Genomic DNA, 24,992 nt, shown 5'->3' on the forward strand with positions numbered 1-24,992 from the left:
ATCTAAAACTGAAAATAAGTGTTCAGCACAATCGCTACAAATCTTACAGTTAAATTTATAAATGTATTGGTATGACCTTAAAAATCCTAATTTTTAGGCTGTGTTCTATTTCAGCCCTTGAGTCTATAATTCCTGAGAACTGACTTTAAATTACTAATAGTGTTCTTTGGATTGTCTTTGGAGTTTAAAATATTACATGAGATTAAACATTTCTGAATATTCTTGAAGAAAAACTAGTTTTCTACATAAAATTATTTAAATTACATCTTAAATTGTTTCTTCTCTCAGAAATTATTTTAATTATATAAATATTTTAAGAAGCCCACTCTTTTTTTATTTATTCTTTTTAGAGGTGGGGGAGGGGCAGAAGGAGAGGGAGAAAGTGAATCCCAGGCAGACTCCATGCCCAGCGCATGAGCCCCACATGGGGCTCAATCCCACAACCCTGAGATCATGACCTGAGCCGAAATCAAGAGTCCAATGCCCAACTGACAGAGCCATCCAGGTGGCCCAGAAGCCAATTCTTGTTCTTTACTAACTGCTCAAATAAAAATGTCTCCAGTGGCACAAATTCAAAGAATATTAAAAACAGTAAATATTTAAATTTGAATATACTTCATGTAAAGTATGCGGCTTGCCATAGTAGCTAGTCTATAACTAAGAACTTATACATTAATTTAACTATCATTCACTGTTTCTAACTTTGAGTTTTCTATTAGAAGTGATTACTACGGGCACCTGGCTGGCTCAGTCGGAAGACTATGCGACTCTTGATCTCGGGGTCGTGAGTTTGAGCCCTACATTGGGTGTAGAGATTACTTAAATAAATAAATATTTAAAAAAAGAAGTGAGTATTAAATTTTGAGGCGCCTGGGTAGCACAGTCGGTTGAGCGTCCAACTCTTGGTTTTGGCTCACGTTGTGATCTCAGGGTCATGAGATGGAGCCCCGAGACAGCTCCGTGCTCAGCTCAGAGTCTGGTTGAGAGTTTCTCTCCCTCTGCACCCCCCCACTTGTGCACGCTCTCTCTCTTTCTCTCTCTCTCAAATAGATAAATCTTTACCAAAAAAAGAAATGATTACTAGATGTAATAACAGAGGCAAATTCAAAAATACTCACTTCTGCAGTCAAATTATTTTACTTACTGTCTCAAAACCTCGATGTGGGTGATCAGGAAATCCGCCTGGTCTACCTCCTTTAAATTCATCAAACAGTAAAAATGGATCCAGATTTTTTAACTGAAATAAAAATTAAATCCAGCAGATTAGACATGCCTTTTAAACCACACTATAGCAGCTAATATTCATGGACAGATCTAGCAAAACTCACTGAAAACGACATAGCTAATGAGAAACTTTTGCAGTGCAAATTACTTTCAGGAAAGAACTACTTACACACACACACACACACACACACACACCGGCTAAGTTAAAGAGCTGATTTTATAAGAAGTACAAAGAGAGGAAAAACATTTCATGATCATCTAAGATCTAAATGGTTAAGCACAAACAAGATACTGTCTATCCTGAACAGATGCAAAAAATCAGTGATTGCATTATCATAAACGTTCTGGAGGAAGACAATTTAACACATATGTTAGACTACTCCATCTGGGCAAAGATACACATGAAATTACGATGGGAGATGGGCTGAGGATAGAGGCCGAATCTTAGAGGAGTTGGGGTTTTATCCTGAAGGTGACGGGTTTTAATCAGAGGTTAAGAAGATCAGATTTAGAAAGATCACTCAGCATTCAAGTGGGAAGATGGTTGGGAGAAGGAAGAGACCGGAGACAAAGAGTATTCAGAAGGCACTTTCACTAGTCCGGGCAAAAACACAGGTCCACTTAGGCAACAGCAGTAGAGATGGAGAATGAGAAACAGGAAGAGCACTGGATGCCCCCCAGATCTCTAGCTGTGGTGCCTAGGAAGATGGGAGCGGCATCCAGAAGCACAAGGAATCTAACAGAAGCCGCAGCCCTGAAATCGCTATTTTAGGTAGTCATTTTAGGTCATGCTGACTTTGAGATATCTACATAAATGTTATCTGTTATCTGTTTTAACTATGTATCGTTAGTGTCCAGTATATTGTACATAAGGTCGAAGGCAACTGAAGATAAATCTCGAGCTCAAATGAGAGGCAGAAACAGATCAGGCAGTCATCAGCGTGTCTTGGTTATTCTCGGCCATTTGTTATTCTATAAAAATTTTATTAAATTTAAAAGCTTATAGAAATAAAAATGTTGGGACTTCTGATTGGAATCACTTTGAGTCTATGGGCCAACTGGGAAAGACTGGCCTTTTTTTTGAGAGAAAGAGCGTGCGCACATGAACATGGGGAGAGGGGCAGAGGGAAAGGGAAAGAGAATCTTAAGCAGGCCAGGGCTCCATCCCATGACCCTGAGAGCATGACCTGAGCTGAAATCAAGAATAGGATGCTTAACTGACTGATCCACCCAGGTGCCCCTAGGGAAGGTTGATATTCATATAATATTGAGGTTTCCTATACATAAACATAGTTATCTCCATCTATTTGGGGCTTTTAAAATGCTTTTCACTAGGATTTGTAATTTTCTCCATAAAGACTTTGTATATATATATTTTAAAGGTTTTGTAGCTAACAGTTTTAATGACATTGTAAATAGGATTTTTAAATTATGTTCTTGAACAGTATATGCTACTAGGGATTTAAAAATGTGAATAGAAAAGTGATTTTTGAACATTGCTAAGCTCTTATTAATTTTAATAATCTATCTGTAGCTTCTTTTGGGTTTTCTTTGTGGACATTCAGATCACCCGTGTATTTATCAATAAGCTTTTGCCCAGTAGTTCACAAATTACTTTTGCTTGCATTAGATTAAAACTGTGGCAGGCTGCCGTTTTTCTGGGTTTTGCTGGCCTCCACATGGCTTCTCATTCTCCAACCCAAGCTGAAACAGTGGCCACTATCTAGGACATGCTCATAACCAAGGACAGGAGCAAATGGAAGCCAAGCCAAATAGTGCGCAATCACATTAACATGTCCCATTGGTCACACCATGTGACATGGCCAAGCCCAAGGCAGGAGGAGGGCACTTAAACCCTGCCTATGGGACTCACAGGTAATGTACCTAAAAGTGGGGGGGGAGTGTATAATCCCATGGGGGGGTGGGCAGTTAATATTTGGGGATAATATTCCAACTAACACCCATCAGCAAATAATGGGCTTTCCCCTTCATTTTCTTTTTTTTTTTTTTTAAGATTTTATTTATTTGACAGAGAGACACAGAGAGGGAACACAAGCAGGGGGAGTGGGAGAGGGAGAAGCAGACACCCCGCAGAGCAGGGAGCCCGATGTGGGGCTCGATCCCAGGACCCTGGGATCATGACCTGAGCCCAAGGCAGATGCTTAATGACTGAGCCACCCAGGCACCCCTAGATTTGTTGGGGGTTTTTTTTGAGATTTTATTTATTTATTTGACAGAGAGAGAGAGAGAGACAGCGAGATAGGGAACACAAGCAGGGGGAGTGGGAGAGGGAGAAGCAGGCTTCCCGCCGAGCAGGGAGCCCGATGCGGGGCTCAATCCCAGGACCCCGGGATCATGACCCGAGCCGAAGGCAGACGCCTAACGACTGAGCCACCCAGGCGCCCCTTCATTTTCAATCTTTACACGTTCTGTTTCTTTTTCTTGTTTTTTTGCAAGCTAGCGCATCTACAACAATGCTGAGTAGAAATGACAGTAATAGATGTCCTTGTTTTCTCCCGGATTTTATATAGATTGCTTTTTCAAGATTGACCAGCACACAGGTTGTTTAATGCAGGCTTTCTGCAGATTCCCTTCATAAGATAAAAGAATTCCCCTTCCATTTCTAGTTTACTAATTTTTTGAATATACACAGTTGTTGAATTTTATTGAATGCTTTTTCTGCACTATTGAGATGCCTTTTATTTCCTGTAGTCTTTTACTGTTGGTAAATTATGTAAATAGATTTTCCAACATTAAAGTAAATTTGCTACATTCTGACAATCCAAACTTTGTGGTGATGTATTATCTTTTTTATACACTGCTGTGTCTGAGTGGTTAATATTTTGCTTATGATTCTTGCAAAAATGTGTATAAAAGCGATCCTTTCACTTGTCTGTTGTCATCTGCTGCTGACTGCAAGGCAATGTCATTTCATGAAGTGAGGGGGGACTCCCGGGAGCCTCATCTCCTGTATCTGTATCTTAAATATTGGGTGAAATCTGTTTGTAAAATCATCTGGACCTGTTGTCTTTGTAACAGGCTTTTAAAATACTGACTCCATTGCCCTAATGGCTATGAAACCATTCAGAGTTTCTTCTTTCTTTCTCACTGTTTTTGGACTCTAAGACGTTCTCCAGCTTCCCAGCAGCTGAGCTAATTACATTTTCAAGTTACGTGTTTGTTTCAGGGTATCTACTGGATCATGCTGCTAGAAATGAGAGTACTAGACCCTCTCTTTGTCCCTGGCTCTGGTTTCTACTCTTATTTTCACTCTCCATGGGAAAACACACACACACACACACACCATATACTGTACACACACATAAATTCAACAAGCTGCTGCAAGTTTTTCACGTAACCAAGTCTCAGGTCCTTCACTTTAAAATGTGGACTGTCACCCATAAAAAGCTGGGCCCCTTTAAGCCCATCTCAGTCGGCGTTTCATGTAGTGAAATATTAAAAGGTAACTGAACAGGAAAACATTTACTGAATTCTCCCCCAAATGCCCAAGAGGGCACATCAACCTCAAGGTCCATTTCAAACCGCCCTCACTGCTCTCCAGCACGTCCCCAATATTTCCATCTCCTCTCACTCAACTCCTCACACCCTCATACCCTCTCACCTTCTGGAATGGACTCTCTCTCCCACCAGGAACTCTCCTACCCCTTCCAGTGAAAATCACTCCTGGATCTTTTCAATTTTATCCTGTCACTCATAACTCCACTTCAGCTCAATGAAAGCCCATGAATGGAACCAGGGCTGGGAGGAGGAGGGTGAAAATCCTCCTCCCATATTATTTCTTTTTCCTCTCACGGGATAAGACGTAGCTGAAAGGACTGGAAACAATGAACGGTGAGCAGCTGGTCCAATGCCTGGAGCGCAGTAGGTCTGACACAGATGGGTGGGGATCTGCTACAGCGCACCAACAAGTCTCTGAGCCACAGTTTCCCCACATGCAAAAAAGGCTTCAGATGGCTTCTTAAGATGGCTTTTTAGTTCTACACTATTAGGGTTCTATGATATTAAAATGTGGGTAAAGAGGAGATGAATATGTATTGCTTCTTGGTATCAGTTTGGCGTCCAACAGATAGGTGAAGGGCATGAAGAGGTAGAAACTTCCAGTTACAAAATAAGTCAGTCATGGGGGATGGAAAGGACAGCCTAGGGAATACAGTCGATAACACCTGTGACAACGCTGTCTGCTGACAGATGGGGCCCAGGCTTGTGGTGGCGAGCAGTTCATAATGGACATAAATATCAAATCACTGAAGCTAATAGACCATCCACTATACCTTCAGCAGAGAAGTAAAAATACTGTAACACACACACACACACACAAAAAAAAACTAAAAAAAAAAAAATGGAAAGAGTTTCACATGAGCAAATATGGGCTGCTGTTAAATAAATCGTGAAAAGCTGAGGTTCCTTCTTGCCAAGCCCACTCTCATCACCACCCACCGCTCACAGGACGATAGTCATCACTTGGCAAGGACTGTTTGTTCTATATCGATCGCACATTCGAACCTTCTGGCTGCCAATCCACGATGCAGGGACAGACACAGGAAGAAAGGTAGCACGAGGAAAAGCCTGCAGAAGCCGGAGGCTGGCTGAGGAGAGCCAGAAGGATGAAGTGTTTACGGCCAAGAGATGGGGCACAAGTGGGAGACACTCTTCCTCCAACAAGCAAGAGTATCTTGCATCAGACTGCTGTACTGAAGTGTGATTTGAGTATCAGGCTTTATTAAAGTGTTGAGTATCAGGCTTTATTAAAGTTTCTAACATTCGAGGGGCGCCTGGGTGGCTCAGTCGGTTAAGCATCTGCCTTTGGCTCAGGTCATGATCCCAGGGTCCTGGGATCGAGTCCTGCATCGGGCTCCCTGCTCGGCGGAGAGTCTGCTTCTCCCTCTCCCTCTGCAGCTCCCCCTGCTTGTGCTCTCTCTGTGTCAAATAAACAAATAAACTGTCAAAAAAAAAAAAAAATCAAGTTCCTAACATTCAGTAAACATTTAGCAAGTATTCAAGGGCATGTCAAGGGCATGCCTTATGATCTGTAGGCAGGATTTGATTGATAGAACTCGGATTTTCTACGTTTTGACGTGGTCACCAACTCATCCACATCCTTCTCTCTCTACATATTAAACTGATGATCTTTTCAAAGTTTTTGAACAATAGGAGAACGTCCTTTCCTTCCTGCAGGTGGCAGCTTCCAAGCTATTTCTTCTGATGTCCGGAGAAGGCCAGTCAAGAGCTGTGGCCACCACCCCTCCAGTCTGTGGTACTCCCTTAGTAAAGCTCCAGCTGCCTGGCCTTTTATTTAAATCAGGAAACGCGCATACCTACCAGGAATGTCAGTTCCTTGCGGATAGGGCCAACATTGTGCTTTTTTATGATGCTCCACTCCATCTAGAATAACTCCGTGTGCATAGAAAGTACTACAAACATCCCGAGTGGTCCTTATGTTAGGTCCCTAGGCACCCTCGTAGCTGGGTGTGATCACATGACTGAATCTGGCTAATGGGGGGTATGTAGAAGTTGCTGGGTAAGCCTTTTAGGGAAACCCTTTATATATGTTAAAAAAAGGATGGGGCGCCTCAGTGGTTCGGTCATTAAGTGTACGCCTTCAGCTCAGGTCATGATCTCAGGGTCCTGGGATCAAGCCCTGCATTCTCCCTCTCCCACTCCCCCTGCTGTGTTCCCTCTCTCACTGTCTCTCATTGTCTGTCAAATAAATAAATAAAATCTTTTAAAAAATAAAATTAAATTAAATTTTAAAAAGTATAGCTAGCTGGCACCTTGCTCTTTTCCCTCTTCCTCCTCTCTGCACCCAAGGGCAAATGGTTGCTATTGCCCCAACGGCTGTCTCGGGCCACAAGGTGATGTACTTAAGAAAGTACTAAAAAGGGGCGCCTGGGTGGCTCAGTTGGTTAGGCGGCTGCCTTCGGCTCAGGTCATGATCCTGGAGTCCCGGGATCGAGTCCCGCATTGGGCTCCCTTATGTCAGCAGGGAGTCTGCTTTTCCCTCTGACCCTCCCCCATCATGCTCTCTCTCTCTGTCTCATTCTCTCTCTCTCAAATAAATAAATAAAATCTTTAAAAAAAAAAAAAAGAAAGAAAGAAAGTACTAAAAATGATGAACTAAGCATGGGTCTCTGAAAAGTGGGAGGGCTTCAGGCCCACCCTAGACCTTGGGTTTTCGAAAGAGAAACACAAATCCTTACATATGTAAACCACTGGTTTTTAGTGGCTACTTTGTTACACAGCTTGAACCTAATGCTAACTGAGAGAAAGGCAATAATGCCTTGGCGGCAGCCTGGTACCAACTGAAGGCCTACCCTCCCAACACCCCACAAAACGCCAGCCTATATCAAGGCAACATGGCAGGAGCAGAAGGGAAAGGCCCATCGAAGGCAGACTCCAGCAACTCAGACTACCTCCTGGGCCTACTCAGCATCTAGACAGGGGCCCGACAGAAACGATGAAAAGGCAGAAGGAAACTGCCAGTACGTAGTCCAGACTGAGATCTAGATTCAGCCTTGAATGCACTTGAGCTATGACTCTATGCTCCTCCACCTGGACTCAACATCCCGAGACCCTGATAATGGAGAACGCCATCTACAGAGGCTGTATCAATCAGGACCAAGATTCCTCAAGGTTATTTGATGATATCAAGGGACTCATAATTTTTAAGTGTGTAATGAGATTATAGTTTTATTTTTTAAAGTTTGTATCTTTTAGAGACACAAACTGAAATATTCACAAGTAAAATGAAATGATCCACCTTTAAAATACTTTGAGGGCCGGAAAGGACGGGGGATATAGGGGAAATGAGAATGTCCATGAGTTGATCACTATGGAGGTTGGGGACATGGAGATTCATTACACTATTTTCTCTCTTTTTCTAGGTTAGAAATTCTTCGTGATAAAAAAATATGTCTGAGAGTGGTCCCAGGAAAATCACGTTCCACCAAGGAGTGTCTGCTGGAAGGGGGAGTGGAGGACAGAGGCAAGTACAAATGAGTCGTGGGCTTCCCTCCTTTTGGGGGCACCGTCGAAGAAGCTGCTAACATCACACTATGCAATCATTCACATCTAGCTTGGCCACCTCGACCCACACAGAATCGTAATAAAAGGTGTGAGCTAACCCCCCTCCGTCTCTTCTTTATTGTTCATCACCAAAAGGCTCAGTGGAAGCTTTGTAAACACTTCTACTCCCTCATTTACACACATAGGGAACAGGTCACTGAGGGCCACTCATTCCAAACACTGTTGTAAATTCTACACTCAAATAGCTTTGGGCTCCAAAGTGTCAGAGATGTTTCTTCAGAGACAAAGCGTTGGCACAAAAAGTCTCAAACGTACTGCCCTGAAACTAGATCGGTGCTTCCCTTCTCTGCTGATTGGAGGGTGAGGGGTCTACCATTCCAACAAGCTGATAGAGTGCAGGGCGCTGAAAAAATATGGTGACAATTTTAATGGTCAGAAGTAGGTCCATGAGTAAGACAATAATGGTATGCTGTACATGGGAACACGTCACAGCTATTTAAATGATGTTCGTGAAGGGGGCACCTGGGTGGCTCAGTCGGTTAAGCGTCAGACTCCTGATTTCAGCTCAGGTTGTGATCTCAGGGTGGTGAGATCGAGCCCCGAGTTGGGCTCCACACTGGGCGTGGAGCCTGCTTAAGATTCTCTGTCTCCCCCTGCCCCTCCAGGCCTCACATGTGTGTGTTGGGGCGCCTCAGTGGTTCAGTCGTTAAGTGTATGCCTTCGGCTCAGGTCATGATCTCAGGGTCCTGGGATCAAGCCCTGCATTCTCCCTCTCCCACTCCCCCTGCTGTGTTCCCTCTCTCACGGTCTCTCACTGTCTGTCAAATAAATAAATAAAATCTTTTAAAAAATTAAATTAAATTAAATTTTAAAAAGTATGGCTAGCTGGCACCTTGCTCTTTTCCCTCTTCCTCCTCTCTCTCTCTCTCTCAAAAGAGAAAAAAAAAAGATGTGCATGAACAATTTATAATACCATGGGAAGTGCTTACGTTACTCTGTTAAATGAAAAAATAAGGACACAAAATTGTTTATTTTATATAATCACCATGATGTAAAATATACGGCTACATGGAGACAAAAGGAAACACCCTCTGTCTTAATCGTGATTAAACCAGGATGGTGGCATTAGGAATGATTCCGATCCGCATATTTTTCCTTAGGGTAGAGGCATACACAGGAGACCCTCTAAATTAGTAGAATGTGGGGGGTCTTTAAAGCATAGGTTTTCAGCCAGGGACTCTTAACTGGGTACCATGGATAGAATTCAGGGCAGCTATAAACTTGGCTGGGAAAAAAAATACGTCTTTCTTTTCACTAACCTCTAACTGAAAATTGTTTTCCTTTTGGATTTTTTTTTTTTGTAGTACAATGTACATAATAGAATTTACCAGTTACCATTAAGTACATTGACACTGGTGAACAACAGTCACCACCAGCCATCTCCAGGCTGAAATTTAATACTTTAGTCATGAATACAGTCAAAGAAGCAGAGTAAATTTCCAGTATCTGTGACTCTGTCACCACTAGAAATCAAAGCTGTTTTCATATCACATGACAGTTATTGCAAGTATACTGAACTACTTTTTCAAAGATTTATTTATTTGTTGGGGGGGAGGAGCAGGGGAGAGGGAGAGAGAGAATCCTCGAGCAGACTCCGCACTGAGTGCGGAGACCAACGCAGGGCTCGATCTCAGGACCCTGAGATCACAACCTGAGCCAAAATCAAGAGTTGGATGCTTACCAGACTGAGCCACCCAGGCGCCCCGGTATACGGAACTATTCTTGTTCATGCTCCTCACAGCTTTGAAATTAGATAGTTATATGACCTGCCACCAAGTCTTGTTATTTAATGCAAAATTACTAGGTTACAAATTCCTTTTGTAATACTGCGTTCACCATATTTCGATATGTTTTCCTTTGTAGTCCTATGTGTTTTATTTCCTGCATTTAAAAAATATTATTCTGGGGTGCCTGGGTGGCTCAGTCAGTTAAGCACCTGCCTTCAGCTCAGGTCATGATCTCATGTCCCTCTCCCTCTGCCGCTCCCCGTTAGTGCTCTCTCACTCTCCCTCTCTGTCAAATAAATAAATAAAATCTTTTTAAAAAAAACAAAAAATATTATTCTGAGAAGAAACGTGTTGTTTTCATCAGACCGCCAAAGAGGTTCACAAGACAAAAAAAAATTAAGAAACCTTCAGCAGATGTGTTCTGGCAGATGGAGTAATTAAAGATTTAGCTACCCTCGACATACAATAATGGCTTTACTGATGCGTGTCCAAATTCTTTGTAATTTTTCTGTGGTGATGTGGCCTAGTACAATATGATACCACATCCATCTGTATCTCCCCAACATCCACTGTGCATTTAGCCCTTAGAATAATCCTGTCTGTGTGTATCCCTTTGGAAAACAATGTCTGAGGGACCCCAAAAGACATTCACAGATGAAAAGGAAGCTAATGGCAGAAAGAGTATGAAAATATCAGAGCAGATTTTAAGAAGAGGAACAAACTGACCTCATTTTTAAAAAAGAATCCATTTCCCTAATATACTTCTTCTTTTATTCAAAAATATTTTGGCGGGGGGGGAAGATGCTCAACACCACCAATCATCAGGGAAATGCAAATCCAAACCACACTGAGAGATCACCTCACACCTGTCAGAATGGCTAGCGTCAAAAAGACAAGAAATAACAAGTATAGGGAAGGGTGTGGAGAAAAGGGAACCCTTGTGCACTGTCCGTAGGAATATAAATTGGTGCAGCCACTATGGAAAACAGTAGGAGGTTCCCCGAAAAATATGATCCAGCGATCCCACTTCTGGGTGTTCACCCAAAGAAAACGAAAACACAGACTTGAAAAGTGATCTGTACCCCCACGTTCATGGCAACATTATTCACAATAGCCAAGACACGGAAACCACCTAAACGCCCACTGAATGGAAAAAGAAAACGTAATATATATGTGTGTGTATACACACACACACACACACAAAATGAGATATTACTCAGCCATAAAAAAATGAGATCTTGTCATGTGCAACAACGTGGGTAGATCTTGAGGGCATTATGCTAAGCGAAACAGAGAAAGCCAAATACCGTATGAGCTCACTTACGTGTGGAATCAAAAAATAAATAAATGAACGAAGCTCACAGACACAGAGAACAGCTTAATGGTTGTTGCCAGAGGCGAGGGGTGGGGGGTGGGTGAAAAACATCAAGGTGTTCAAAAAGTACAAACTTTCAGTTATAAGATAAATAAGTTATAAGATCAATAAGCCCTGGGGATGTCATGTGCAGCATGGTGACTGTAATTAACATTGTTTTGCATATTTAGAAGTTGCTAAGAGAGTAAATCTTAAAAGTTCTCATCACAAGAAAAAAAGTTGTCTATGTATGGTGACAGATGTTAACTAGATTGATTGTGGTGACTGTTTCCCAATATATGCAAATACCAAATCGCTATGTTGTCCACCCGAAACTAAGACAATGTCATATGTCAGTCATACTTCAATCAAAAAATCTTTTTGGAATCGGGGATGGCGATGAGCACTGTATTCCCTGGGCTATAACCACCATTTGATACCTTTCTGTGCAAATAAGATGTTCTTTTCTGCAAGTCCCACGTCCTCTGTAATTTTCAAATAAAACTGCTCTCATGCTGAGCGAGCTCTACCTAACCTAAAATCACTTCCTATGAGAGAAGACTTCACGCACCCCCGTCCCCACAGGAGGTCCACAAAGTCGGGTCTCAGTGGTTTTTCCATGAACCCAAATCCCTGGCGAGGCTGACTGGCCAAGGGGGAGGCGGGTACGTGACCCTGGGAATTTGGAACTGGAACCTAAAGTTACTCCCTGATGCTTTGAACCGCGGGCGAGTCAACTTGGGGCTATAAGGTGGGCGCGTTTGGAGATGTGCATGCTCAGGCTGGTAGATCAACCCAGGATAGGACAAGGGAACGTGGAGAGGGGTGAAGATGCTTCAGCTGCACCTTCTGCGCCGGACCTCTGTACCCATGTTAGCGAAACCCCCTTCGGGCTAGGACTGGTCCAGTGGGGACCCTAACTGCTGAGTTTAGAGTTGGCTCCTACGGCACCCCCACAAGGCAGCTCATGATTTTCCCGGGCCCTCTCTTCCCAAGTTAAGCCTCAGTGTGTCCCCCCCACCCCCCGTGCCTTTTGCAGGAAAGCACGAAACAGCCACCCAAGCAGCATACCTCGGGTCTGCCAATGCTTCTGCGGACCCTGGCTCCAACCCCTTCCGACTGCTCCCGGCTCAGCACTGACAGGGTAACCTTCTTGGAGGATGCCATGTCGAAGTCTAAAGAGAGTGTTCCGATGCTAAGCTGTAGAGGTTAGAGGGCCAAAAGAGGAGCAACAAAAAAGAAAAATCATAAGGCGGGCACATCCAAAGACTACGAAATAAAGGATATTAAATTCAGACCTGCCCGAAATATTAACAGCTACAATATATTGACTCCTTACTCTGTACAAGACCTGGATTAGGAAATTTTAAACAATAATGCTGGTGAATATGTACGAGTACTAATGTATCAGTACCACTAATTATTTGCAATCTCATATAATCCCACAGCCATCTTTTACAAGATTTAGCAATAACAGCTCTGCTGGGCACTTACCACTAATGAGCAATTTATCTGCTTTCCTTTTTTTTTAAGTAGGCTCCACGCCCATCATGGGGCTGGCACTCATGACCTCAAGGTCAAGAGTCGCATGCTCTACTAACTGGGCCAGGCGCCCCTTTATCTGCTTTATCTCATTGAAATTTCTCAACCTCCCCAACCCCACATTGCCCCCACAAGGTAGGTGCTACCCTGAGGCTGAGATTTACGTGGTGACTAAGGGAACACAAAGGAAATCCATGAGGTCTGTGACTCTCACCAGAACATGTCAAAGCTCTCGGCACTGAAAGGATCTTCGAGGGTCACCAAATTCAAAGATCCATCTATCCCTAAAGTTCAGGGCGAAGTTTAGTGGCAAGAAATCTGAGCTTTGTCAGGAAGTCTTCAAGAGCGCCGGAAACTGAAAAGGAGGTGCCCTTGACGATGCATCCTGTATTTGAGGACCAATCTATACCCCGCCTTTATTATTCAAAAGAGTTTTCTCTTTGTGGGCCTGAGTTCTACCGAATGGAGTATCCCAGAACAGACACAATCCATATCTTTTCCACTTCAAATGCTTGCAGACGGTACCACCAAATCTCTAAAACTCTTCAAGCGAAATAGAATCCATTCCTTCAAAGATTCCTACTCAAATCAACAGAGATGCTTTAGCAAGAAGCATAGACCCTAGAGCCCGAGAGCCTGGGTTTGCATCCCGGCGTCACCGGGTACCAGCTGTGTGACCTGAGGCCACTTGCTAAGCCTCTCTGTTCCTCAGTTTTTCCATCTGTGAAATAGGGGTACTAAGGCTGCCTACCTCAACGAAGTGTAGTGAGCCTTCTAAGAACGTTAACTCCTGTTATTGAGAGCACTCTACTCCGCAAGTCCCGGCCCGTCCGTCAAAATGTGTCCTCCTGGGGGCAGGCCGTCAATCAATACTTACTGGGCGCTGGACAGTGGGGCTCAGAAGTGAATTCAATCCTCAGAGCGGTACAGAACCGTCAGCACCTACCTACAACAACTAGGAAGGGCTTTCCCCCTCCATGCGCCACTTCTAGGTCCTTCCAGACTCCCGCCCGTAAATGCTGTGCACGCGGACAACTGACGAGGTGCTTACCAGATCGCAGTGCTTGGCAGACAGGAAAGCCGCCTACCACCTTCGCCCAGTGTCAGAGACCTACTGAAGCATCTCCCGTCCCCTGCCAGGAGCTGCCCCCGGGAGTCGACGGCGGGCTGGGGAAGGCGGGGTCCCGCGCCGTGAGCCCAGCACCCCCGCGGGCCTGCGGTCCCCACACGGCGGCGGCGGCGGCGGCGGCTGGGGCGGCGGCGCTGAGCGCAGGGCGGGGAGGGCGCCGGGCCAGCCGTCTCACCGTGACTCAGCGTTTCGGCGCCCGCGGCCGCCGGGTGGGCGGGAGGCGGGAGTCTGCGGGTCTCCGGGGATTTGGGGCGAGGGACGCCCCACTGTTTCCGGGCAGCCGGGCTCCTCTCGCGCCGCCCTCCGCCCCTCCCCTGCGGGCTCTGCCGCCCAGCGACCTCTGCGCCCCTCCCGCCCGGGAGAGATGCGACCCCCCCCCAGGGTCTGGGGGCTCCCTGGGCCGGGCAGGTGCTCCGATCAGGGCGCTGGGGGTTCCGTTTGTGCCTCCATCGCTTGTTAGCAGCGCGAGCTGGGGCCGGTGGCTCAGCCTCTCTGTGCCCCCAGGTCTTCCGCTGTGAAATGGGGATGGGGATAATAGAACCCCCCTGGTAGGGTTGTAGTGAGAATTCAACGAGCTTGGTATGCCCTCAGTACTACCCGAAAGTTTGGCGCTTAGAACGGGGGAGGAAGAGGGGGCAAGTCTCAGAGCGCAGACTTTTCTGCTCCTGCCTAAAAAAGAGACTCACTCTAGTGGGGAGCCAGTTGGTTAAGAGCTTGGTTGCCGTGGAGGGCAGTGGGCAGGCGCTGAAGAGTTTTCCCAGAGCAGTGCGGACTTGCAGGAGCCAGTGAGCCGATCTAGTTCATTGCTGGGATGCTTAGCCAAGGCTATAGGCATGGCTGCCGGTCTCTGTCCTCTAAATACTAGAAAGCTCATTGTGTGGTTTGGGGAAAGGAAAGAAAGTGGCATTTCTAAAACAGGGGCCAGAAAACTCTGTAAAGGGCCAGAAGGTAATGTTTTCAGCTTTGCAGGCCACATACATTCTCTGTGAAGACTGCTCCAGGTGGCCTTGGTAGCAACAAACCAGCCATAGACAGCCCGTAAATAAATGGGTGTGGCTGTTTTGATTAAACTTTAATTATGGTTACTGTTGGGGAGGAAGGATTTCCTCTGCCCTTCAAGATCCTTTTAGCTGGACTAAGAATCAAATTGACATGAGACAGATGAACAGGAGAAAATTAAATTTAATTTCGTAAATGCAGGGAATCCACACAGCCTGAAATTCCAAAGACACTGAGGCACCATGAGGTTTATCTGGCGTCCAGAGCTCAGGGGAGGGGGCGGGGCGTGGGAAAACAAAGGGAAGGAAGACCCATTTGCAGGAAGGTGAGAGATGTTTGTAAAACGAAGGTTGCCCTGCTCTGCACACAAGTTTCTTAAGTAAAGAGGAACCTCTGTTAATAGCTCTCTTCTTGGTACAGGCTCTCCCTTCCAATGTAAATGTAGGCAGTTGAGGGGGAAGTAAAGCGCTTTTCCTGAATCTGCTGGGTTTTGATCTCTTTTAACTCAAAATAATCTTCTTGCCAAAGTGGCCCATCTGGGAGGATGCCTGCGTGGCTCAGTCAGTTAAGCGTTTGCCTTAGGCTCAGGTCATGATCCTGGGGTCCTGGGATCGAGTCCCTGCTGAGCGGTAAGCCTGCTTCTCCCTCTCCCTCTGCCCTTCCACCTGCTTCTGTTTTCTCTCTCTCAAATAAATAAATAAAATCTTTAAAAAAAAAAAAAGTGCCCTATCTTGAGATGATCTGCCCTTGCCCCTACTATACTGAAATTTGAATTTCATATAACTTTCACTTGTCATGAAATATTCTTTTGATTTTTTTTTTTTTAATTTCAACCACTTAAAAATGTAAAAACTGCTCTCAGCTCACAGACTGTAAAAAGTAGGTAGTGGGCCAGGCTTGCCTGCAGGCCTGGTTTGCAGACCCCTGCTCTAAAAGAACAAGGTAGTAGAGGAAAAAGGACTTTCCCCTGGACTCTTTATATGTCAGTGGGACTCAAATCCTTCCTCTCTACCTTACTGTGATTCAAGGCTAATTGAGCTAATACGTGTGAATATTAAAAGTGCCATGAAATAACACAGTATTGTTACTTATCATCATGATGCTGACTTCTGAAACTCTCTCCAAATAAAATAGAAATATGGACTCTCAGTCAGGCTCTTTGCAATCTTTAGTAAATGGTTCTGCAATTGCTACCAAAAATGTCAACATTTAGCCAATTGCCTGGGCCTGAAACTCAAGCTATCCCCATCACTCTTCCACCTTGAAATCCTGTGGATTCCACGCCTAATGTCATCTTATCTGGTAGCCACGCCCCTCTTCCTGCCTTCAGGTTGGCCACTGGCCAATCCACTCTCCATGTCCCAGGGAAATCTAATAAAGGCCGAAAACCTTCAGGGCCCTCAAGACAAGGTCTTGTGATGTCTCTAATCTGGCCTCACCCTCAACAGGCTGATACTTGCTCAAGGATACACACACACACACACACACAGAGGCACTCCACTCCCTCTTTCCACCAGGCTGACTTCTTTTAGGCTCTGGAACGTGTATTTTCCCACTTGTTGGCTTGCTGTGCCTCTGTCTGCAATTTTCTCTCTCCTTGATCTGGCTTATCCCCATTCGTCTTTTAGCTCAGTTTCCATGTCACTGCCGGTGGGAAACCTTCCCCTCACATCTGGGTGAGATGTTTAACATGGCCATCGTTGTGAGACAGGGAAGCTGAAGGGGCTCCATGGGAAAAAAACTACCTTTTTTCTCCTTTTCCTGCTTCTGTTCTTGCTAGGACCTGCACCCCCGCCTTATGTCCCCCTTCTAAAGGTCAAGGACTTAACGATTTCTTTGGAGTCTTCCAGCGCAATAGATAACACCTACAGAGTGACCAGGCGGGCCATCGTGAACTTTTTCCAAGACCTCTGACTCCAGACACCTTGACGCCAAGACCCCTGGCTCCATAAGTGACTTATGGAGGACATCAGAGCACTGCTCCTTGTTCTGACCAGTTCCTGGATGCCTGAGAGGACGCGACACCAGACCATTGTCTTCTATAAAAACTCCAGACCCCGAGCAAAGACGAGACTCACTCCCCTTCCTTTCTGGGTCTCCCAGCCACTCAGTATGTGCTCTCTCTCTCTGTCTTCAATAAACTCTGCTCTCCCTTCCTCCTGGCTTGCTGTTGATTTCTATCCCGCACGCAGCCGGGCCCCTCTTGGCTGGTCCTGTGAGAACCCTCTGGGTCCTTGAACCCAGGCCAGCCTGCGACAATCACAACCACCCCCTGTTGATCAGACTCATTGTTTATCATCTTGGGGTAGAAGATTCTCTTTTCCTATAACAGCTGCAACAGTATGTCCCATGAGACATGTCTTCTGCCATGTGACTTCGATACTCCCTCCATTGCAAGTGGCGTTTACTTCTTTTCTTCCAGGTCTAAGCAGGGCTTCTGGTTGCTTTGACCAGTGCAATACAGTGCAAGCGACACTGTGCCAGTTGTGGGCATGGCTCTGAGACGGCCTGGTGGCTTCTGCTTCCTCCTCCTGGGAGTAGCTGGCCTGTGAGCAGAGCCGTGGCTCTGAGACCACCATCCGGGGAGAAGCCCGTGCCACGTGGATACGACAGGAGCACCCCATGCGTCCTTCCCCACTGCGCAAATAAAAACGGTTGTTTTAAGCCACTTGGTTTCTAGATCATTTGTTTGGTGATGATAGACAACTGGAAAATATACTTTTGTGCAAGAGGAGACGAGGTGGGTTTTCAAAGCTCCCTGGGCTAAAGAAACGCTCTTACAAATATTGACCCTTTTAGAAAGTGGATGTGTCCATTTAAATGTTATTACCAAGGTGACCAGCCATCCAGCAAGATAAACAATTCTTTTTTTTTTTTTTTTAAGATTTTATTTATTTATTTGACAGAGAAAGACAGCGAGAGAGGGAACACAAGCAGGGGGAGTGGGAGAGGGAGAAGCAGGCTTCTCGCTGAGCAGGGAGCCCAATGCGGGGCTCGATCCCTGGGATCCTGACCTGAGCCGAAGGCAGACGCTTAACGACTGAGCCACCCAGGCGCCCCGAGATAAACAATTCTTAAACTTGACTTGAGAGCTGAAGCGCTGCATACCACGGGCCACAGCACTGAAGTCTGGAGTTCAGGGGTCCTGGAAGGCTCCTCTGTTATAAGCAGCATTTGCAAGGAGAGCTTTGCGTTAAAAGGAAGCAGAAGAGAACGGCTTCACTGTACATCATTGCCCACTTCTCTAGCAGATTTGTAAGGCTCTTGGGGGTGCTTTCAGTTGACTACCTTTTCTTTTTTTTTTTTTTTTTTTAAAGATTTTATTTATTTATTTGACAGAGAGAGAGATAGTGAGAGCAGGAACACAAGCAGGGGGAGTGGGAGAGCAAGAAGCAGGCTTCCTGCCGAGCAGGGAGCCCGATGTGGGACTCGATCCCAGGACCCTGGGATCATGACCTGAGCCGAAGGCAGACGCTTAACGACTGAGCCACCCAGGCGCCCTTGACCACCTTTTCAAAGTCTCCTCTGGGCCTCAGAACCCCCTCCACCTTCGAAACGGTACCAGGGGTGAGAGCTTCCTTTTTTTCTTGTCTTTGAGAGGCCAGTCATGGGGGCAAACTAAGTCCGAGGGCCTGCCTGGTCAGGGCAAGGCAGGGAGCTCTCTTTGCAGACCCCGTGGAGGAAAAGAATGGGGCTGAAAAGCTAGAAGACCGAAACCAAGGACAAAGCAAGGTCAGAGAGGGGCAAATGTTTACAGATGGAATACAGGGCATGGAACTGTTCACTGGCGGGGCCCACTTTGGAGATGAGCAGCGTGACCCTGTACGTGGAGCCTGGCACACTTTTCACACTGTCATCTGCCATCCAGATGGAGATGTCCAACGTGTGTGGATATCCGAGTGTGTAGCTACATCATCAACGGCCCTCAGGCTCCTGGGAAGCATAAAGAAAACTCTGTGCCGATGTGACAACGAAGAACCTTCCCTAAATGATTCTAAATAACACCCTTACAATCTTTAAAGACCCACACATGTCGACATATTTTATTTGACCTTTTTTTCTCAAAAATTGTATTTTCCTCTTTTGTCTGACTTACTGATTTTCTTCTCCAAGATGTATTTTATAGAAATACACGGACGTCTTCCATATTTCCTCATGTCCAATTTTTGTCTCCTTCTAGCACGCAGCTCAAAAATGCTTTCTCGCAGATTGGTCAGGTTTTAGTAACTTGCCTCCCAGAGCACTACTGCGGCTCTTCATGAAATGACAAATGTCTCTGGAATATTCCAAATTAGGCATTCAGACTCACCGAAGCCAGGAAATCCACTGGCTCCAAACCAGACACTGATTGTTTTGTAAACATTAGTTTATGAAGGTCATTAATGGGCTGCTGGTTGAGGACATCCAAATACATCCATCAGAGAGGGGTATCTGTGACTCCCACTTCCACCCTCGTGAGGGCAATCTGCACAACCCCGGGTCTCTTCTATCACCCAGCCTTCTGACCCCAGAAGTTACATGGGATCCACCACTGCGTGAAACGCATAATGTGTTCCTATCTTTCCCATGGGTTTTTGGCAGCATTCCAGAAAAGAACAGCTCATGACCCTCTCTTTTGAGCCACAGAAATTTCCTAGAATTCACAAGTAAAATGTTCTTGGCCCTGAAAGGCTGATCCATCTCTGAACCAAGGAAGTGGAGACATTTAGGTGAATGATTCCCCTGATACTTACCTCCGTCACCCTGATAACCTTTCTCACTTTCAGCTTTTATATGGTGGTGTCTTCTGGCTAAATGGAGGCTGCTTTCAAGATCACAGTATTGGAGTTCAAATAAAAGGCTAATTTGAATTAACCTCTATCTAGTTAATGTTTGAGGTGGACCGATGTCTGCAACTTACTCTGAATGCACCAGAAAATGACAACAATGGTAAGAATAGTAATAGCAGTAGAAACAGTAAGACCAATAATGTGGATCGATGGATGGATAGAGAGATGGATACACAGATATATGACAAAGCCAGTTTAGCAAAATCTAATTGCAGAATCTAGATGGTGGTGTATGGGTACTCACGGTACAAATTCTTTTAACTTTTCTGTATTTTGAAATTTCCCATGATAAACTTTTGGGAAAGACCATTTGAATCAAAGTGGGAATCGTGGCCGGAAGGGTTCCATAAAGATACCTCCTTTGATATGTTGGAGAAATGTGTGTTTTACTCTAGTTTAACTTTTTTTTTTTTAAAGATTTTATTTATTTATTTGAGACAGAGAGAATGAGAGAGAGAGAGAGAGAGCACATGGAGGGGGGAGGGTCAGAGGGAGAAGCAGGCTCCCCGCCAAGCAGGGAGCCCGATGCGGGACTCGATCCAGGGACTCCAGGATCCTGACCTGAGCCGAAGGCAGTCGCTTAACCAACTGAGCCACCCAGGCGCCCTACTCTAGTTTAACTTTTATAGGATTTGTTCCTACCATACTAATCAAATAAAACTTGAAAATGTCAAAAAAAAAAAAAAAAAGATACCTCCTTGCCTACTTTCTTCACTTCCAACTCTGGCATCTGGTATGCAGTCCAGTTCAGTGAATGTCTGTTGAATTGAGCTGTTGAACTTAATTCCAAGCTACCAGATCACTTCCACAGCTGGCAAGATTCTTCTAGAGCATGAGTTGGCAAATTTTTTTCTGTGAAGGCCAGATAGTAAATATTTGAGACTTGGCGGGCATAAGGTCTCTGGTACAAGGGCTCCGCTAAGCAGCCACGCACAATACATCACGAATGGTCGTGGCTGTGTTCCCATAAATTTGATTTACAAAAACAGGTTGTGGTCATAGTTTGCCAACCCCATCTTAGCCCCCAAATCCTTACCTTCCACTAAAAAGTGAGAGTAAAATTGACAGCATGCCAACAGGCTCTGTAAAGATTTCATTCGTATCGATAAAGGGGCTAACAAAAAGAAACAATAAACCTTTTCATGTCCACCTCCACCCCCCACTTACCCATCTCCTCTCATAAGGACCAAGTCTAACTGTTCCACCATTGAGCCCGAGGTTTAATAGGCAAGCATTTCTAGGAGAGGCGATACATTAACATTCCAGCCCCATAAGCGTAGACTCTTCACATCTGATCCCAACCTCCAAGTAGATCATCTTAGCACCAGGGGAATAAATGCAGGAGGTTACAGAGGGACACCCCCAGGGAAGAGACGCCCATGAAAAAAGCTCAGGCCGTAGAGAGAGATGCCCTTGGGGCTTACTCTTTAGTAAAAGCAGAAAGGTAATAAATGAATCGTGCAGCAGGTTTTAAGGTGTTAAGCACCATGGAGAAAGACGAAATAGAGCAGAGTAAGGGCCATTGGCAGGCTGGGTGGAGTGAGGTGGTAGGACGAAACAAGGTGGTCCAGGGAGGGCTCATTAGGAAGATGCCATTTGAAGCAGAGCCCCAAGATGAGCCAATGAACCAGGCAGATATCTGTGACAGTCTGCCAAGCAGAGGAAACCACCAATGCAAAGGCCCTGGGGCAGACAGTGCTCTGAATATTGTAGGAGGAGCAAGGAGGCCAGCTTTCAGAGGGGCAATGTGAGGTAGAAGAATCATGAGATGAGGTTAGAGACAGTACTGGTGGACCAGAAGAGGAGGGACCAAGGGAGAGTTCAGACTGGAGGAGTGGCAGGACTCGAGTTACATTGAAAAGAATCACTCCGGCTAGCCAGTGGCCAACAGACCTCCAGGAGCAAGAGCAGAAGCAGGGAGAGAAGTCAGGAGGCAAGGGCAACATTGCAGGTGAGGGACGGTGGCGATTTAGACCAGCAAGTAGCAGAAGAGGCGGTGAAAAGTGGCCACATTTGGGATATATTCTGAAGAGAGAGCTCACCATATCGTGTGAAGGACTGGATGCTGGGTGCGAAGGAAGGGGAAAAGGCAAGGGTGATTCCACATTCTTTGGCCTGAGCAGTGGGAAAATTTGTGTTGCTGTTATCTGAGAGGGAATGACAATGGGAGAAGGTAGTGTGGGGGGGCGGGGGCGGGTCAGCCGGGAGGTCGGCACTGGGCATGGTGAGTTAGACACGTTTATTAGACATTCCAAGTAGAGATGGACAAGGTGACAGTCGAATGAAAGTCTGGAGTTCAGGGGAGAGGAGCTGGCTGAAATTTGGAATCATAAGCATATAGATGGCATTTTAAAGCCATGAGTCAAATGCATTTTTTAAAGTGAGAAAACACAAAGGTCAGCCAGAAGCCAGAAGAGGCTCTTTCGTGCTCTCTCTCTCTCTCCCTCTCTCCCTCTCTCTCACACACAAAATGGATCCCATCAGGTTCTTTCTTGTGTTAAAGACAAGCGCTAGGACTCCCAAGTGAACAAGCTTGCTTACGTCATGAAGTCAAATTATCTGACGCATCCCGGCAGAAGCTTGTTGCCTGCTAAAGGCTTGCAGGAACAAGCTTTAGAACACGTTCCTAAGGGTCTCACCGGGCACAGGTGACAATGTAGACTATCATTTGAACAAATTAAATCATGTAATCGACATAGCAGGTTGCCACAACAAGTTAGAATGAAACTGAAGACATGGAAAATACAGAGCCGAAGAAAGGTCCGGGAGAGGTGGCAGAGGAAGTGAATGAATAGTGACTTGGCCAAATAAATGGGTACTCTGGTTCACCCTGAGTTTCTTGAATGATTGCCTACTTTATTCCCAGAGACCGAAGAGCTGTTTGGGGTCCATCAGTGGCTCATTTGCTATCAGGGTGTAAGCTCCCCTCTTGGGAATTCTTCTGAGGGACTCTTTGCCCCTTCCCCAATTCCAGTTTCAAACAGAAACATTGACAATAGCTCTGTAAGCTATTTTTCACACACTCTACTGTAATTAAACCTTTCCTTGGGGTTCTGCCTCCACGAGACATAAGGCCCCTGATGATGTGGGCGGCCCCTGTTTTGTTGACTTCTGTCTCCGGCCCCTAACAGAATGCTTAGCACATGGTTGGTGCTCAAGAACACTTGACTGAATGACAAGAAAATAGAAGTGTTGCTAGTCCTGTGTCCACTCAAGAGGAGACCTCTTTGAACGTCGGTAGCTTCGCTCTCCTCTGCCAACCCGAGATTTCGTCACACCATGGATGTTGCCAAGTAAGTTAAAGTAGCCGACCGTGTATGAGCTTCATACCAAAAGGATGATTGAGGCTTTCGGCTGTGGATAGCAGAGCCTCAACGGATTCGTCAGGTTTATCACATAGGACGAGTCCGTGCACCCCAGAGAAGAGGGTGGCATGAGGAAAGCCGAAAGTTGCGATCCTGTCATAATGACGTCGAGTGACAATCACACTTTCTCCTTGCAAGCGTGGTGCCTGCTCCCGGAGCCAAAGCGATCTCTTTTCCACTTCTGGATTTCTTAATAACGTAAGGTGTGGACATGTGCTCCTTCTCGGTCATATTAACTGTCCTTCTCTGCCACATTTCCTGCAGCGTCCCTTCGTCCAGTGTTGAGTTGAAGCTTTCATTGCTTATTCTCTGCGCTCTTCGGCGTTACCTCATGGTTTCCTGATTCGTGAGAGAAGCCAGCGTCAGAAGTGGGGTTTTGCCGAGCTATTTTCTGGTCCTTTGCAGCCCAGAGCTCTATAAACAAAGACAGGGTTATCACATGTCCCCGAGGGCTGCCTGGGAAAAACAGGAGCTGTGGTTATCAAAATTGGAACCTTTATGAAATAGGCTTTTGTCTCCGTTTTTGTTGCATTCAATCAGATCAACAAGTGTTGGCTAAGTGTCGAGCGTGGTTTCCTGTGGGATTGTGTAAGGCCCTTGCAGGACAATAAACGTGTTGGGGGCACTGAGTAATGTAGCCATTTCTGACCCAGCAGCCGGGGAAAATGTGAGACATTCGCTGCTGCGGCTGGAAGGAGGGCAGCTGGGGCTTGCGTTCGGGCAAGAGCAGAGGAACCGCACGGCGGTGGACCCCGGCGGCGGATAGAGCCAGAATGGTGCGTTGCGGCGGCAGGTGGCCACACGATGTCATATCCTCCAGGCAAATGGGTTCAGAATGGCGAATGTGAAATAGCTGGGGCTCCTCCGGGGACTTTGGATGAGACCCTGTAATTTGGAGGCCTGCGACGGTTTTACTGCCAAGTCCTCCCCCAGCTCAGCAACCTCGCTCAGGCAGGCGGTCAGGTTGTGTGTATGGCCCGCAGCTCGGGCGGGCTCAGCGCGTTTCCTCTGCTGCTTCTCTCCCCCCTCGTCCGCAGGCACTGCCCTTCCGCGACTTTGCATACTGGCTTCCTGGCCGCTTCCAGAAAGAGAGCGAGATGTTCGTCTTACCCGCTTTTATTTGATCTGTGTTTTTATGGTGTTACTTTGACTACAAATATTTGTTCTCAGGTTTCTGAAGGCTTCCAACGTCTGGGGTTTGGGGGGATTTTAGGTGGCGATGGAAAGATGGGGGAGGTGAAGCTTTCAGGAACAGCCACCGCCAGTTATAATGTTGAGAGTTCTCGCGGACCAGGACAAGTTCACTGGATTTAAGAAGGAGTGCGCGTGCATCGCGGTTTAGGTCAGGGCTTTCCAAACTCTCATGAGCACACGAGGCACCTGGGGATCTCGCTAAAATGCAGATTCTCAGGGTCTGGGGTGGGAACTGAGCGTCTGCATTTCTCACAAGCTCCCGGGCTACGCTGATACCGTCAGTCCGTGGACCACACCCGCAGTGACATCCACGTATTGATTTGTAAGAAACCCAGTGGCACAAGAACACAGTCAGTCAGGGGCTGGTTCACCCTAAATCTAAGGTAAGCCAGCCCAGGACTGAAAGCTTGAAACCGACGTGCAGGGCAGGCGCTTGCGGACAAGACAATGCACCCGGCGTCTTCCTGCCACAACCGCCCCCCCCCCCTCCCCCCCCCCCCCCCTCCACCCCCCACCCACCCCCCC

At 46.1% G+C, this 24,992-nt stretch overlaps 2 protein-coding genes across 10 annotated transcripts in view; one reads left to right on the forward strand and one right to left on the reverse strand.

Annotated features, from left to right (window-relative positions):
- PIR (pirin) overlaps positions 1 to 14,222 on the reverse strand; it is a 103,473-nt gene extending 89,251 nt beyond the window's left edge. Inside the window, exons 1-3 of one of the 7 annotated variants that reach the window (XM_034999867.1) lie at positions 14,003 to 14,219; positions 12,481 to 12,609; positions 1,145 to 1,237 (exon numbers count right to left, since the gene is read on the reverse strand). In XM_034999867.1, the coding sequence (XP_034855758.1) occupies positions 1,145 to 1,237; positions 12,481 to 12,576 (189 nt within the window). In that variant the 5' untranslated portion in view covers positions 12,577 to 12,609; positions 14,003 to 14,219. Of the gene's footprint in view, positions 1 to 1,144; positions 1,238 to 12,480; positions 12,610 to 13,702; positions 13,928 to 14,002 lie in introns of those variants that run through there. The other 6 variants (XM_034999852.1, XM_034999859.1, XM_034999886.1 and 3 more) reach the window with 6 other exon arrangements.
- A 9,053-nt stretch (positions 14,223 to 23,275) lies between these two features.
- BMX (BMX non-receptor tyrosine kinase) overlaps positions 23,276 to 24,992 on the forward strand; it is a 49,602-nt gene continuing 47,885 nt past the window's right edge. Inside the window, exon 1 of one of the 3 annotated variants that reach the window (XM_034999928.1) lies at positions 23,276 to 23,476. Coding sequence is in view for 1 of the 3 variants with exons in the window: in XM_034999920.1 (XP_034855811.1) it covers positions 24,047 to 24,049 (3 nt within the window). In the remaining 2 variants the exon portion in view is untranslated. Of the gene's footprint in view, positions 23,477 to 23,754; positions 24,050 to 24,992 lie in introns of those variants that run through there. The other 2 variants (XM_034999949.1, XM_034999920.1) reach the window with 2 other exon arrangements.

This window comes from Mirounga leonina, unplaced genomic scaffold (genome assembly GCF_011800145.1).
Source record: "Mirounga leonina isolate KUSES-001 unplaced genomic scaffold, KU_Mleo_1.0 Mir_101595, whole genome shotgun sequence".
Classification (NCBI taxonomy): domain Eukaryota; kingdom Metazoa; phylum Chordata; class Mammalia; order Carnivora; family Phocidae; genus Mirounga; species Mirounga leonina.